Raw genomic sequence first — 16,756 nt, forward strand, 5'->3', positions numbered from 1 at the left:
ACAATGTAATTATTTGACACCTCTATTCCTGGAAATTTGCTTTCTAAACACATTTTATTCAGACTGAAAACAGCCTACATTTGAACAATGTATATGATATGTGACAGATGCATCAGTTAAAGTTCTTACTTAAAATAAAATGCTTTATTGGAAATTTCTGTAGCTGGTATTTTTTGGGGAGAACAACTTTTTTTAAGATTTTTTTTTTTTTGAGCCATTTCCCCCTTTTTTATGACAGGACAGATCAGAACTGGCAGGAAGCGAAGTGGGAGAGAGATCGGGAAAGGTCATTGAGTCGGGATTCGAACAAGGGATGTTCATATAGCCGACAAATTAAGTCATATTATAAATCTGAACATGGAGTGCAAAATTATATTTCAGAACATGATATCTGTTCCCAAAACTATTGTAGAAATTCACAAGTTTTATGGACTTCTTTTTTTTCAGACATCACTGACCGAGATTGGGCTACAAATATCCATTACCTATTACTTTCTCAGAAAGTGTTAGAGTGGGGTAAATTTAAAGTCACTGAACTGCTTTTATAACATTAAAAAGGCAACCACCACTGTGGTCTTACTAATTTACTTTTTTTTTTTTTTAAGGCAAATGCCTCTATTTGTCTATTTTTTTTAATAGGTTATAATAAAAACAACAGCATGTGGGTTTAGAATTATCTGATGACAAATAACAGAATTTTCATTTTTTGGGGTTGAACTATCCCTTTAAGTAGGCTAGTATCCTTTGTCTGAATCATATAAAGATATTTTCGTCTCACTTGGGGCACTGGAGCATGATTTTGTGCTATAAAACTTTCATTTATTTATTTTTAGGTAACAGCAATACAAATTAGATTGCCTTAGACTGACTTGACTTATATCACCTGTGTCAAATTATTATAATGCTCCAGGTACTTGCCTCCTTAGAACTAATTTAGAGGTGGAAATATGGTTCAACCATGATGTCACTAACAAGTGACATCACTACTACCGGAGAATTCAGTGTGGCTCCGGATTCATGTCTCAAGACCGCGCGCAGTGCAATCGATGGGATGAAATGCGGATGACGCATACAGGTTGAGGATTTCCTCCCCACACGTTAAAGTGTGACGTCCACCCCTCCGCACCTTTAACTTTCACAACACGCGAAACCTTGTTACCTACGTTGGGCATCCGACAGGCTTCTTTCACGACTGCGCTTTTGCGCATGATACTGCGGTTCCGACGCCACTTCACGCTCCAACTCACCTTGAAACGCGGTGCTCTCAGTTTTTGCATGGAGAGCGACGGAGAGGCGACCAATCCCCGCCCCGACGCCTCCCCCACCGGCCAATGAAATTCGAGCGGGGGCGGAGCAAACAGCTAAATTGTCACGCTTGGTTTCACGCTGGCATTGCCATCGAGCCGCGTCTGGCTGCCGTGCGCTGGTGCAGGTGCTCTATTTCATCGAGAGAGGATGCGAAAGGAAAGAAGGGGAGGGAAGGAATGAAGGGAACCGTCGGAGAAAAGTATGCAGGGCATGAATAATAGGGTATCAGCAGTTGACAGTGTGTCTAACGTCCAGGGGCTCGGCTAAGAATGATTTATTGAAAGGGGCACTTTGAGATGTGACGAGGTTTCTCTCTGGTTGGCAATAGTACTATGATTTGGTATGTGGCCACTTTGATAGCAAGTGTATTCAGCACCAGAGGAACAGCTGCTCAAGGTGAGTTGAAGTGCAATTTATTAGGCTATATACAGCCTTAAGTTTGCAGACTTTTTCTTCTTTCCTTTTTTCTCCAGTCATTAATATTTATTTATTTATTTTTGGGATTGGGTCACCATGGGTTATTTATTTATTTATTTTGTATTTAAATGCTATTTTAGTCGTGTTGAATATTTTACAATATAGCAGTTCTGGGTATTTTATGATTATTTTGGATTATAATTTTGTGTTCATTTATCAATATTATTGCTGTGTCATTGGTTAATGACATTTCTGTTCAAGTGCTAGTTTTTAAGTAATTCAGTCTTGCAAAACTGAAGGGTTTGAGCTGGTGCTCTCTGTTCCAACCAATTTCACCGGTTTTTCAATCCCATTAAAAACTTTGAGCATGTATACTGCATTTTAAGTGTGTTTTATCAAATTAAAGCGATTGATTACCCTAAAATAAAATTTTTATCACGATTTACCCACTAAGGAGAAGTTATTGTTGCATAGTAACGGATGTTGTCATTTTGGCTAAAATGGTTATCCCATTAAAATTTCCCTTTAAGATCTGAATTTATACAGGTGAACTTAAATTACACATCTTAAGGTGGTTTTAATAGAGTGCTGTTGTGTTATGTATAACTGGTATGGTGCTCAATTGTATTTTATTACACAGTATCAGTGTTTTTGGCTGTATGCAGTTTTAGTTATTAACTTTTTGAATATTATGCCTTTTTAGACCTTGCAGAGCTTTTTAAACATGAGAGCACTCTAAATAAGTCACCATAATTGAAATTCAAAATATGTTCTGTTAATCTGATCGACCTTGAGACTTGTTTAAATAAGTGGTGTGTCTTTATTTCAAATGTTGGGTTCATGGACTCATATAGCCCTGCACATTCTAACTCGTCCACAAGAGGGCTGCTAGCCGAATAGCAAGGAGCATCCAATCTTGGATCACTGAAGAACTTTTTAAATGCATGCACTATGAATAATTACACATTTCCCATGTTGGGAGAGACGCTATACCTAACAGTATGGCTGTAGATCTAGGTAACATTTAGGTAGGTATTACTTTGCTGTTCTGACTGTGCACTTTGCTACGTACTCTCAGTGCCTCCCTCCTGAGAGTCAGAGTCATGCTGCACTATCCCAGCCCCAGTGCAGCTCTCTCCCTGCCCTCACCCTCCCGTCTCAAGCTGTCAGCTGGCAAACAGGCCCGCAATCACCAGCTACAAACCTGGCCAGGTGCCAGATCTCTACTTTGTTGCTCTGTCTAAACAGAGGACTGGGAGACAGCAGACTGAGAGCCCTGAGCTGATGTGTTGCTCCGGGTAGGCCCTCGAGGCTCAATACTGGCTGACTGCACTGAACTTGTTGAGACCTCCAGCAGTCCACCTCAGGAGCAGACCTACTTCCCTCATGATAAGAGCTTGTGCCTAACACCCCCTTTAAACTTGTTTTGCCAAATCGACATGTCTGTTCGAATGTCATTTTGGCAGGTGCTCAAATTAATCTTTTTATCTTAATTTATCTAGATTGGCACCAATGAGGTTTATAGTAGGAGTCAGATAGCATTCCCATTTATGTCCAGACTCCAGTTTTGAGCCAATCACCTGAACCCTAAATGACACGTGACTAACGTAATATAACATAACATAATATAATCTATTATATTACACGAGTACCTGAACTATATGGCTGTATATCAGCAAAGCTGTGATTTGGCCATTGGCACAATGCTGCAGGCATAATTCACAGCATATTAGTTATGTAAAATAAGTTTTTTTGAACAGTAATATATAAATGAACTGCAATAGCCATTATAAAAGTACAGTAAATAAACACAAGCAAACAATCAGTCAAAAGTAGAAAATCAGCACTCTATTTAGTACATGATTTAGTTACATAAAAAATAAAAGATATGAAACTTAACTTTACCCTAGTGACAAACTGATTTGCTCTGCTGCAAGTAATAGATTAATAAGACCAAATTTTGCCTGTTTCATATAACGAAAGAGGCAGCAGCAAATTCCCAAAGGACTGGCTGAGATCAAGCTGTTCTTGGCGGGTACAAGCGCTGAATGTCTAAACAAATTTCAAATATTCGCTATCTTTAATTATAAATCAAACATTTGAGGTCTGAAGAACTCTTTTTACGTCTATGTTCAAATCTTTTACAACTACATTCTGTGACACAATAACAGTAATAATACTGTAAAATTATAGTGGGTTTGCTCTTCTGCAATTGACACTTACTGAGACAAATATTGTCTGTATAGATCTGACAACAAGTGGAGTGAAACAAAATGATACCAAGCGTTGATACTAGGGGTATAACGGTATGCTAAAATCACGGTTCAGTACGTACCTCAGTTTTAAAGCCACGGTTCGGTTCATTTTCGGTACAGTAAGGGAAAGAAATGCAAACATTAAACTGTGGGTTGTTTATTACTATAAACTTTTTTTAACAATTTGTTTACAATTTTTTTTTAACACTTTTTAATAAAATATGATAAAAAATCTATAACGTTATATAATAAAAACTAATAATAGGAAATAAAATACTGCTGCAAAGTTATCCACTAAATAAAATACTCTGTCTCAAATCAATATCACATAATAAAATATAATGAAAAATATAAATAAATAACTATGATTACCAATCCCAGCTTGTAGGCCTGCTCATATTTAAAAAAAAAAAAAAAGATATATCATATAATATATATATATATATATATATATATATATATATATATATATATATATATATATATATATATATAATATATACATTTTGCAAAGTGTAAAGTGCAGCAACAACAGTTTCAGTTTTTAGACCTGCTCAGATTTCGTTATAGTGTTGGCCTGATCAGCTCATAGACAGTAAAAGAAATGGACACAGCGGCCCCATTGGAACTCAATTTAGACAAGTGAAGCCCATTTTTAGCGTTTTTTAGCACTTCCGTTTCTGACGCGCAGACTCAAACGAAGCTTGACGACGTCAGCAACCTGTCTGCCAGATGTAAATCTTCTAAGTGGCTGTGCGTGCAAACTGCCATCGTTAATCTTGCAGAGACGGCGAGCTTGAGCGGGGAGTTCTTTGTCGTGAGTGAGCAGGAGTAAGTATTCTGATTAATTATTTTGTATAGTATTTTAAAATGTAACGCCAGTATGCCATATTAAGTTAATTGCCTGCGAGCTTCTCCTCCTGTCTGTACGGTAATGCGACAGAGAGTCGAGAGGTTATGACGCAATCGTTAGCCTATTTTTTACAAAAACTGTTTCTACTTGGCTATAATGTAACATAGAAGGTAATGGAGCCCTTTATACATTGTCGTGTATCTTTAGAAATAAATAATGGACAAACTGAGTCTTTAAACGCCTCAGATGTAAAGTTATTCGCTGTCAAAGTGACGCCAAAATGAATGGGAGTCAATGGGAATGCTAACGCAAGTGAAGTTCTGCTAAAAGATGGCAGCCCCCACCCGACTTCAACTTCCGGTCGAGTTCCTTGCCGCCTGGATCAGCTGCAGCCGGGCGGGATTTGCGCTGAACGTGGAGAGTTCCACCACTTAATATGTTCGTGTGGAAACACGAAAATGTACCTATGTTCCGCACACAAAATATTGCATTCGGTCATTTGGTGCACACGTGCACCGTACCGAAAGCCTTGTACCGAAACGGTTCGGTACGAATACATATACTGTTACACCCCTAGTTAAAACTACTGCAATATTGCACCACTGGAAAAGGCCCTCAGCCAATCAGATTTGAGATCCAGAACAAACTGTTGTATGAAATATAATCTAGACAAATTCTCTACATTTTTTTTTGATAAAAAATACCATAAAAAATACCATTAATGTTATGTAATATTATTACAATTTAAAATGACTGTTTTCTTTTTGAATAAATTGTAATTTATTTATGCAGTGGCAAAGCTGAATTTTAAGCAGCCATTCCTCAAGTCTTCAGTGTCTTTCAGAAATTATTCTAGTATGCTGATTTCTTATTAATATCAATGTTGAAAACAGATGTGCTTTATATTAATTTTGTCTGACTAAAAGGATCCGTTTCTTAAAACAAAGTTTGACATTTGTGACATTTCCCATGCATATATGTATTATATGATATTATATTATATTATATTATATTATATTATATTATATTATATTATATTATATTATATAACCTTTTATTCCCCACAATGCCATAGTTGCAGCATCTCCCAGAAGGTGCTAACAGGCCTGTAACGACAGATAAAAGAGGAGGAAGCAATTGCAGGCGATCAGATGTAGTTTATTGAGAAAGAGAGTCCAGGATGTTGGCAATGGCAAGGAAGGTCTACGGTGGCGTGAGATGAGCTGGGTGGTGAAGTCGGCGGTGCAGGTGAAGGTGGTCAATGGTTGAAACCAGGAACAGACCGGAACACTGACACGAGGACGACAACACTTAATCCACTCCAGCACACGAACACGGAAGACGGTAATCCAACTAGGACACGAAGACATGAGTGAGGATCTGACAACAGAGAGAGAGCGAGGTGAGTATAAGTAGCTGAGGTGTGATGAAGATCAGCTGGAGCGAGACAATCAACACCCAGGTGATGACAATCAACTAAACGAGCACATGGAGACAACGTAAGTACAAAAACAATCACAAAACATGACACGGAGGAAACACTGGATTTCCTACCGTGACAGTACCCTCTCCCCTAGGACGTCACCTGACGTTCCCAGCCTGCTTTACCTGTAGATTGTAATCATCTATAAGGTGGTGATCCAATATGTCCCGAGCAGGAACCCAGCTTCTCTCCTCCGGACCGTAACCTTCCCAATCCACCAAGTACTGAAAACCGCGTCCCCTCCGTCTAGAGTCCAGAATACGATTAACCGAATAGGTGGTCTCCCCATTAACGAGACGAGGCGGGGGGGGAACCGGAGCAGGCGGATTAAGACGGGAAGAAATCACCGATTTAATTTTGGACACGTGGAACACGGGATGAATCCTCCTGTACGCCGGAGGAAGGCTAAGACGCACGGTTACCGGATTAATAATCTTGGTAATAGAAAACGGGCCAATAAATTTGGGAGCAAGTTTGTTAGAAACGGAACGCATAGGAATATTCTGGGTAGAAAGCCACACTCTTTGACCGACGACGTAACGGGGAGGCTTCGACCGGTGGCGATCGGCCTTAGCCTTGGTGCGCGACCTAGCCTGGAGCAGAGCTCTGCGAGCTCTGGTCCAGGTGCGGTGACACCTCTGGACTAGTGCGTGTGCGGAGGGGACCGAAACCTCGGATTCCGTACTGACAAAATTAGGTGGTTGGTACCCTAAACTACACTTAAATGGAGACATGCCCGTAGATGACACTGGCAAAGAATTGTGTGCGTACTCCACAACTGAGAGTTGCTGACACCAGGACGAAGGATTATTGGAAACCAAACATCGCAAAACCCTCTCGACATCCTGATTGGCTCGTTCGGTTTGACCATTGCTCTGGGGATGGAACCCGGAAGAAAGACTAACAGTCGCTCCTAACAATTTACAAAATTCTCGCCAAAATTTGGACACAAATTGGGGACCCCTGTCAGAAACCACGTCTGTCGGGAGGCCATGTATGCGGAAGACGTGGTCAATGACAGCTACCGCTGTTTCCTTGGCTGAAGGTAATTTGGGCAAGGGAATAAAATGAGTCGCCTTCGAGAACCGGTCCACTACGGTTAAAATCACCGTATTGCCTCTAGAGGGCGGGAGGGCGGTGATAAAATCTAGCGAAATGTGGGACCAGGGTCTTGAAGGGACAGACAGCGGTAAGAGTAACCCATCTGGAGGTCGATTGGAAGTCTTACCAATAGCGCAAACTGAACAAGCCAAGACGAAATCGTGGACGTCACGAGCCATACCAGGCCACCAAAATCGTTGCTTGACTAGAAATCTAGTTCTACTAACCCCTGGGTGACAAGCAACACTGGAACAATGACCCCACTGGAGAACGTCTGACCGTAACCCCTCCGGCACAAACAATCGGTTCGGTGGGCAACGAGCCGGGGGCGTTACCCCTTCTAAGGCGGTCAACACCTTCGATTCGACCTCCCATCTGAGCGCGGAGATAATGATGGTCCCCGGTAAAATGGGCTCGGGAGTAGCAGTACGATCGGAACGCTCAAAAAGACGGGATAAAGCATCGGGTTTGATGTTTTTGGAACCCGGCCGGTAAGAAAGTGTAAAATCGAAACGACCGAAAAACAATGCCCACCGAGCCTGCCTGGAGTTAAGTCTTTTGGCGGTTCTAATGTATTCGAGATTCTTATGGTCCGTCCATACAATGAAAGGTACACCCGACCCCTCAAGCCAGTGACGCCATTCTTCCAGTGCAAGTTTGACTGCCAACAACTCTCGATTGCCAATGTCATAATTAACTTCTGCAGGAGATAAACGGTGAGAATAATACGCGCACGGATGCACCTTTCCGTCTGAGGATGCGCGTTGGGATAACACTGCTCCTACCCCCACCTCTGACGCGTCGACCTCCACTATGAATTGACGTGAGCGATCAGGGGTGACGAGAATGGGAGCTGAAACAAAGCAGCTTTTCAGTTTGACAAACGCAGCCTCAGCTGCGTCTGACCACCTGAACGTCAAACTAGGGGAGGTCAAGGCGGTCAGAGGAGCGGCTAGTTGGCTGAAATTGCGAATGAAACGCCGGTAAAAATTGGCGAACCCCAGAAATCTCTGCAGGGCCTTGCGAGACTCTGGGGATGGCCAATTTACCACAGCCTTAACCTTCTCAGGATCCATGCGAACACCCTCAGTCGAAATGATGTGTCCTAGAAAAGAAACAGACTGTGCATGAAAAACGCATTTCTCCGCCTTGACAAACAATCCATTCTCTAGCAACCGCAGAAGCACTCGTCGTACGTGTTGCACGTGTTCCTGGAGAGACGAAGAAAAAATCAATATGTCATCCAGGTAAACATATATGAACAGATCGACCATGTCTCGCAACACGTCATTAACGAGTGCTTGAAAGACTGCCGGCGAGTTGGTTAGCCCGAACGGCATAACGCAGTACTCAAAATGGCCTCTAGGGGTGTTAAAGGCAGTCTTCCACTCATCCCCCTCCCTGATGCGGACCAAATGATAAGCATTACGTAAGTCCAATTTAGTGAAAACGGACGCTCCCTGCAACCTCTCAAAAGCTGAAGACATAAGCGGTAAAGGATAGGTATTCTTTACCGTTATGTTGTTCAGCCCTCGGTAGTCAATGCAAGGTCGCAAGGATCCGTCCTTCTTTCCCACAAAAAAGAACCCCGCCCCCGCTGGAGAAGAAGAAGGGCGGATAAACCCCGTTGCTAGAGAACTGGATATATATTTCTCCATGGCCGCCGTCTCTGGAATAGACAAAGAATATAACTTGCCCTTAGGCGGAGAAGTACCTGGCAATAACTCTATCGCACAGTCATAGGGACGATGAGGAGGAAGAGAATCAGCACGAGACTTACTGAACACCTCCTTCAGGTCGTGGTACTCCGCGGGCACGCTAGCCAAATCCACTGCTTCCCCCTGAAACACAGACTCAGAAACATTAACACCAGCAGACAAAAGACAAGACAAATGACATTCCTCGCTCCAGCTAACCACAGATCCAAGGCGCCAATTGATCCTGGGGTTGTGTTTCTGAAGCCAGGTGTGACCGAGAACGATGGGGGATTGAGGTGAGTCCGTGATGTAAAATGATATCTCCTCAGTATGGTTGCCAGATGTGGTGAGGGAAACAGGTAAGGTGGTCTGTGTGATGACTGGTAGTCTGTGTCCGTTGAGAGCAAAGGGTGCAATGGGGTGTTTGAGGGAGGTGAGAGGAATGTTAAGCTTACAAGCGAACTTGAAGTCCATGAAATTACCCTCTGCCCCAGAATCCAGCAAGGCGTGATGCTCGAGTGCGTGGGTGGACCACCGTAGACTCACCGGAAGGAGTGTCGATGTAGATGAGGTCTTCCTGGCAGAGATCCCACCCGATAGTAGCCTCCGTTTTACTATCGGGCTTGGTCTTTTACCGGACAACGCTGGATGTGATGTTCTTGACTGCCGCAGTATAAACATAGTCCCAGGGATCTCCGCCTGATCCTCTCCTCCCGGGAGAGCCGAGCTCGCCCCACCTGCATGGGTTCATGATCTCCCGGTGGGCTGACCGCAACATCTGAGCGCTGATACTGAGCCTCCGGTCTGTTCGCGAGAACTGTTCTCCCCCTCCGTCTGGTGGCTTGATCGAGTCGATTGTCAACTCTGATGGTGAGGTCAATCAGACTATTGAGAGAAGTGGGGAGCTCGACGGCGCGGATCTCCTGTTGGATGCGGTCAGCCAACCCATGCAGGAAGTGATCCCACTGCGCCTCTTCGTTCCACTTACACTCCGCCGCCAGGGTGCGGAACTCAATCGAGTAATCGGAGACGGACCTTTCCCCCTGACGTAGGTCCGTGAGAAGGCGAGCCGATTCCCTCCCGGCGACGGAGCGGTCGAAGACCCGTCTCATCTCTTCCGAAAGGGCGTGGAACGAGGCACAGCAGCTGTCTTGGTTTTCCCACACCGCCGTCCCCCAGAGGGCAGCCCTTCCCGTAAGTAGTGATAAGACGAATGCCACCTTCATTTCCTCGGTGTAGAACGTGCGGGGCTGCATGGCGAAGTGCAGAGAACAATGAGACAGAAATGATCGACAGAACTCTGGCTCACCCGCATATTTCTCCGGGATGGGGAGGCGTGGTTCGGGCTGGGAAATCCCCCCGGAGACGATCGGCGGTGTGGGTGGCGTGGGAGGCGCAGCGGGTGACGGTTGTTGTTGGTGTTGCGTCTGGAGAGCGAGCTCGGACACCTTCGTCACCATTGCTTGGAAGGCTCGACCCATCTCATCTATCGCCTTGTCTTGGCGATCCATACGACCCACAGCTCGTTGCAGAAATTCTTCCAGATGAGATGGGGAGCGGTCGCCTGCTGCTTCCATGATGGTCAGATCCTTCTGTAACGACAGATAAAAGAGGAGGAAGCAATTGCAGGCGATCAGATGTAGTTTATTGAGAAAGAGAGTCCAGGATGTTGGCAATGGCAAGGAAGGTCTACGGTGGCGTGAGATGAGCTGGGTGGTGAAGTCGGCGGTGCAGGTGAAGGTGGTCAATGGTTGAAACCAGGAACAGACCGGAACACTGACACGAGGACGACAACACTTAATCCACTCCAGCACACGAACACGGAAGACGGTAATCCAACTAGGACACGAAGACATGAGTGAGGATCTGACAACAGAGAGAGAGCGAGGTGAGTATAAGTAGCTGAGGTGTGATGAAGATCAGCTGGAGCGAGACAATCAACACCCAGGTGATGACAATCAACTAAACGAGCACATGGAGACAACGTAAGTACAAAAACAATCACAAAACATGACACGGAGGAAACACTGGATTTCCTACCGTGACAAGGCCATTCTAACCAGCCAAATCTTCACTCCTTGATTTGAGCAGACAGGATATGATTTGAGCTGATGTGGATACATGTGAAATGATGGTGATTTGTTTTAGCAGTTAGCACCTGCTAGCAGACTAGATTCTGCCGGGTTCCTCACCCTTAGGCGTTATTGATGTAGCTGCCAGCTGGAAATGGAGAATCTAAAGAAAGCTTGCTCTGGAGGTTTGTACCGGAGTCTATGTTTCATGGAAAGCCTGTTAGAGGAGGGCTAGTGGGGGACCTGACAGCTGCTCATTTTTAAGCGGTGTTGGATAACATTGGATGTGTTTTCCAACAGTCATCACTTCTCTTTCATCCTCAGGCTGTGATGGCTTGATCCTCATCCAGCGGAATGATAAGCGTGTAGACCTCTTCCCTGTGGAAAAATTAAAATTGTTTATATAACAAACAAGCAGCCTGTCATCACATCTGGACTAGTTTCCAACACCACTCACACGAGCATGCCGTTTTCATGTTGTTTATCTGTCTTGGTACTACAGATTTCCAAAAAATAAAAGAACCCTCAAATTACTATATTTAATCTCATTGGCTCTCTTGACCGATACTTTAGATGTATTGTAATTATGATTTATAATGTCAGCTATAATCCAGCCAAATCCATGGCAGGCATTCCAATCAAACAAGGAAAAGCAGCTGACTTGCTCTGATTGCATGGAAAGCTGCAGAATGCAACCACAGAGGGCACAGCTGAGACAGCCATAAAGAAAAGATTTTGTTGGCTCCAGTGATTCTGAGTGAGGGGTAATGCTTTGGGCAATAAAGAACAAAGTGGAGTTGCAACTATTAGAACACAAAGAGTTTTTTTTAATTTATTTTTTTATTTACAGTTAATTTTTATTTGTTCTTGGGCTTTTGCTGGTCTATAGGACAAACAAAGTTAGGAAACAATATAAAAAGTAGAAGGGCAGGCAAGTTGGACTCTCTCTTTCGATTAAACTTTTGAATAATATGTATATATATATATATATATATATATATATATATATATATATATATATATATATATATATATATATATATAATAGTGCTTTGCGAAAGTTTCCACATCAATCTACAGTCCATACATCATACACTCCAAGTACATTGCATAAGTATTCAAACCCTTAACTCATAACTTAGCTGAAGCACCTTAACAGCCTCAAGTCTTTTGGGTCAATTATAATCTTATAATCAGATAATTTGGCAATTATCTGTCATTATTCTCACTGCTCTTCACCTCTCAAGCTCTGTGAGGTTAGATGGTGGCAAACACACATTTTCAGGTTACTCCAGAAATATTTGTTTGGGTTCAAGGCCAGGCTGTGGCTGGGCCACTCAAGGACATTCACAGAGTTGTTTATAAGCCAGTTTTGCAGTGTTTACTGAAGGTTCATTTTCCTGTTGGAAGATAAACCTTCTGCCCAGTCTGAGGTTCTGAATGCTCTGGATTAGGGTTTCATTGATGCTGTTTCAATATTTTGGTGTATTGACCATTTCTTATACTCTAATGAGTCCTTCAGTCCCTGCTGCTGAAAAAAACAGCATACTTTACTTTTTGGATGGTACTCTGCAGGTGATGAGCAGTGCCTGGTTTCCTTCAAACAGTATGCATGGAACTGAGGTTTATCAAACCAGAGAATCCTGTTTCTCACAGACTAAGGGTCCTTTAGGTGTTTTTTTTTTTTTTTGGCAAATTCCAAGTGGGTATTTGTGTGTCTTCACTGAGGACGAAACCCCAGATTGGTGGAGTGTTGCAGTGATGTTTGTCCTTCTGAAGATGTCTCCGATCTGCATATATGATCATGGAGCTCAACTAGAGTGACTGACATCTTCTTGGTCACCAGTTTAGACAAGGCCCTTTTCCATCAGTTGCTCAGTTTGGCCAGGAGGCCAGCTCTAGGAAGAGTTCTACTTGTCTCAGATGACTTCCATTATGGATAATGAAGGCTACATGATTCTGTGAATCTTCAATGAAGCAGAACTCTTCTTCAATTGAAGTGGAGATGGTTCTCACTGCAGAGCACAAGATCAAGGGGGTGTGGTTGTAGACTTCAACTAGAAAGAGATGCTGATCTCGCTTGTGTGTTATTCGACAGTTGAGTTGTTTTGATTCGTATCTTTACAGAAAACGTATGCTATTATAACGATCAACAAGATTAGTATTATAAGGGCACACACGCCAAACACGGGGCATCGCGTCTCTAGACATGCGCGAGGACGTGTCTGATTCATAGTCTGATCGCATCTTTGCATTGACTTTGTATGTAATCTACTCGCGCAAATCGTTGAACTCACGTTAAATCCATGATTTATGTTTCCGTCTGATTGATGGCTGTCAGCAGTTGGGTAGAAGAAAACAAATCCCATCATTCCATGCTACTTCTTAGTGTCATCAAACCACACATTGTTATTGTTTTGGTATTGCGCCCTCTAGTGGCAGGTCCTACAACCTGTACCTTTAAGTTTTTTATTTGTAATAAATTTGCAAAGATGCCTAAAACCTGTTTTTTGCTTTACCATTATGGTGTATGGAGTGTAGAATAATAAAAAAAAAACTACAAAAATCTTCAGATAGCTCCCCAGCGCTGTAGATACTGATGTGAATGTCTTATCTATGTCTGTGGCTGGATCCCATTTCTATTTTCTCAGCACTTCAAAAGCTGTTTCCTGTCTCTGATACTCTCTCTCCTCAACACTGTCAGTCTAGTCCGCCAGATATAAAGGATATGCCCAAACAGTCTCCCTGCTGAAGCAATACAAGACTTTGTCTCATTCAGAATTTTGTGGGTAGAGCCTTTCAGAACTGGATGTTTCTATTACCCACAGACTAGTTCAGCTATTAGGAACTTGGATATAAGTTTAGCCATTATCTGAGCTTAAGTCTTTGTGGGGAGAATAATGGAAATGTAGAATGATTTCTGTACTTTGCTGTTAAGTTACGGCCTCTGTTGTTTCTCACTTTTGGTTTCCCTAAATACATTACAGGTTGGAACGGTATGATATTATGTTCATATCTGGATCACAGTTCAGTCATGGTTAGTGTATTAAAAATGGTTATATATTATGATTCAAAAGATCTTTTTTTAAAAGGCTTACTTGCTAATTTTTCTTGTATATATTTTTAATATTAAGTAATGTAAAATTTTAGCAAAAATATTTTGTTTGTTATATAAAAATATTGCATTTACTAGTTTAAAAAATATTGTATGCATATGTCTATATTTATGTGTAATATAATATAATATAATATTTACAATGGCACAAACTGTCGATCACATCATTTTTACAACTTGGAACCTTCAACACTGTTTTGTGGAGTTTTTGTCTATTGTTTTTTTCGTAAGTGCATATCATCAGTTCAACTGTTGTTAAACCGTGGAGTTTTTTGAACGCACTGTACTTCTTCTATTCCTCACAGCCGCATTTTTATTACTGCCAGAAATTAAATATGGCACTACCCTAAGGTCTATAACTTCGATCCCTGGTCCCTTAAGATTTTTTTTATAATATCTTCCTTAATGAAATCACTCACCACATACATCCTGTAGATACCCCGTCAACCTTGAGTGCTCTAGCATCAATTTTTCACCAAATGCAGGCTTGCATCCCAATTGATGTGAATAGGAAGTAACAGGCCACTGATGGCTCAGGGCAAAGGGCTCGTTCTATAAAAGTCACGAACCATAATATGTCAATCAGCTGGTATATGGGACAGCATTGACTCAGGTCCCCCTCCCCCAAATGCAGTCTTCCTTTTCCTCTGTCTGATAGATGCATGGAAGACAACACTAGTGGAAGATGGTCCATATATAGATACTTTCGAAAGAGCCCTGTGGAATTTGGTTAATTATGCATGACTTAGCTCTGGCATTAAAGTAAAGACAGTATGTTTCTAATTCAAGTTCATCAACAGATGAAAACCTCCCCTCCCATGTTGGAGAACATGCCAGATGACTGTTTTATTCATGTCAGGGTACTCACTGACTCCATTTAGGTGTCATCAAAGATCACAGCATTGTAAAATTATCAAGTTCACATGTATGCATTTGGTAGACACTATTTTCCAATGTGACTTTTACATTGCTACCTCCAATTAAAGAACCTAGTTTTCCTTTCAACCTTCTCTTTGGGTTATTTTATGTATCGTCCACACTGGGAATGGAAGAACTGGATATTTTTCCATGTCCTGTGTGTTTAGTCAGTGGAAAGCAGATTCCTGGTCTAAGTAAAAGCTACAGCTTAACGTCTGCTTTAGCACCGTGGAAATCACTGAACAGAAAGCCTTTGATCTTTACAGAATTGAGAGCATGGGCCTATTGATCGATACACTTTGCTGTTGTTTAGATCTGCATCTGTGATTTGGCCACAACTTTCAGCACACCCAAAAGATCATCAGTCATCTTAGATTGCCATTGTGCATGTGTTGTACTTGTGTAGTTTGTGGATGATGCTATAATGCAGTGGTATCTTGACGCACTTCTTGATTTCAGAAACAGAAATGTCCCTTTTTGATGAGAATAATTAAAAATGATGATACTCAAGGATGCTTGGAAGACGGTGCTCCAGCAGTTTGGTTAGAGTGCTGACTAATAAAGGAGTGATGCTGGGCAGAGGTGTTTAGTCTGACTCAGCGTCGGGGGAGCAGTGTAAGAATCATGATTCAGCCCTTGGTAGAAACGTGCTATAAATTCTTTGGTGGTTCAGAGTTTGAGTCAGTGGAATATTAAGACTACAATAGGACTCATCCCTGTTGAAAAAAAAACTGCATATGCTGCTTAGGTATGTTTTAGAAGCAAAAGTTCAGAAGAAAGAAAATATATGACTATGGAAAAAAATAAAATTATTTATATATATATATATATATATAATAATGCTGTGACGCCTAAATTAATTTGTAGCATTGATGACTGTTTAGTTTTTAGTGATTTTTTTTTCCTCAAAATAGTATAGAATATAAATACTGGTGTTTCCCTAATTAGGAGTGGTTGTTCTGTCCAATGAGATTTCAGTGTGGGTGGAGCTACTCTGATTAGGACAAAAAGTCTGACAAATGTACCTTTTATCACGTTGCCACTTCACATCTGCATATACAACAGTGCAACACAGGACACTATCATCACCAGTCAGCACTGAGATCGAGATGCCAGACTGCATGTATGCTTTCAGATCCGGCTGTATCGTGTGTGTCAGGAAAGTCTGCTGGACTTCACAATGAATTGACAGAGATGTAGAGAGCGCGTGTGAGTGTGTGACTCCTCTGACGTGCGTGGGCCCGGCAGGCGGCCAGGCAGCGTGCTGATCGTATCTCCCCGCCCCCTGACTGGACCGCTTCCCCTCGCGTCTCATTTTTCAGCTGTCCATTGATGCAGCGCACTCTGCTTCCTCCCGCCCGGCTCCACCACGTCCATTAAACATTCATACTCTGGCCATGAGATACTTCAGTACTGTACCCCAGGCTCTCTGCCAAGGATACTCTCTCTCTCTCTCTCTCTCTCTCTCTCTCTCTCTATTGCCGCCCCTCTTGCTTTTCCTCTCCTCCTTCACCACCATCCTTCAGAAGGCAATCAA

At 42.4% G+C, this 16,756-nt stretch overlaps 1 protein-coding gene across 1 annotated transcript in view; it reads left to right on the top strand.

Annotated features, from left to right (window-relative positions):
• The first annotated feature begins 1,253 nt into the window (after window positions 1–1,253).
• LOC127986148 (protein turtle homolog B-like) overlaps window positions 1,254–16,756 on the top strand; it is a 107,554-nt gene continuing 92,051 nt past the window's right edge. Inside the window, exon 1 of the mRNA XM_052588386.1 lies at window positions 1,254–1,704. Coding sequence (XP_052444346.1) covers window positions 1,641–1,704 — 64 coding nt within the window. The 5' untranslated portion in view covers window positions 1,254–1,640. The remainder of the gene's footprint in view (window positions 1,705–16,756) is intronic.

The sequence above is a fragment of the Carassius gibelio genome, chromosome B21, assembly GCF_023724105.1.
Source record: "Carassius gibelio isolate Cgi1373 ecotype wild population from Czech Republic chromosome B21, carGib1.2-hapl.c, whole genome shotgun sequence".
Lineage (NCBI taxonomy): Eukaryota > Metazoa > Chordata > Actinopteri > Cypriniformes > Cyprinidae > Carassius > Carassius gibelio.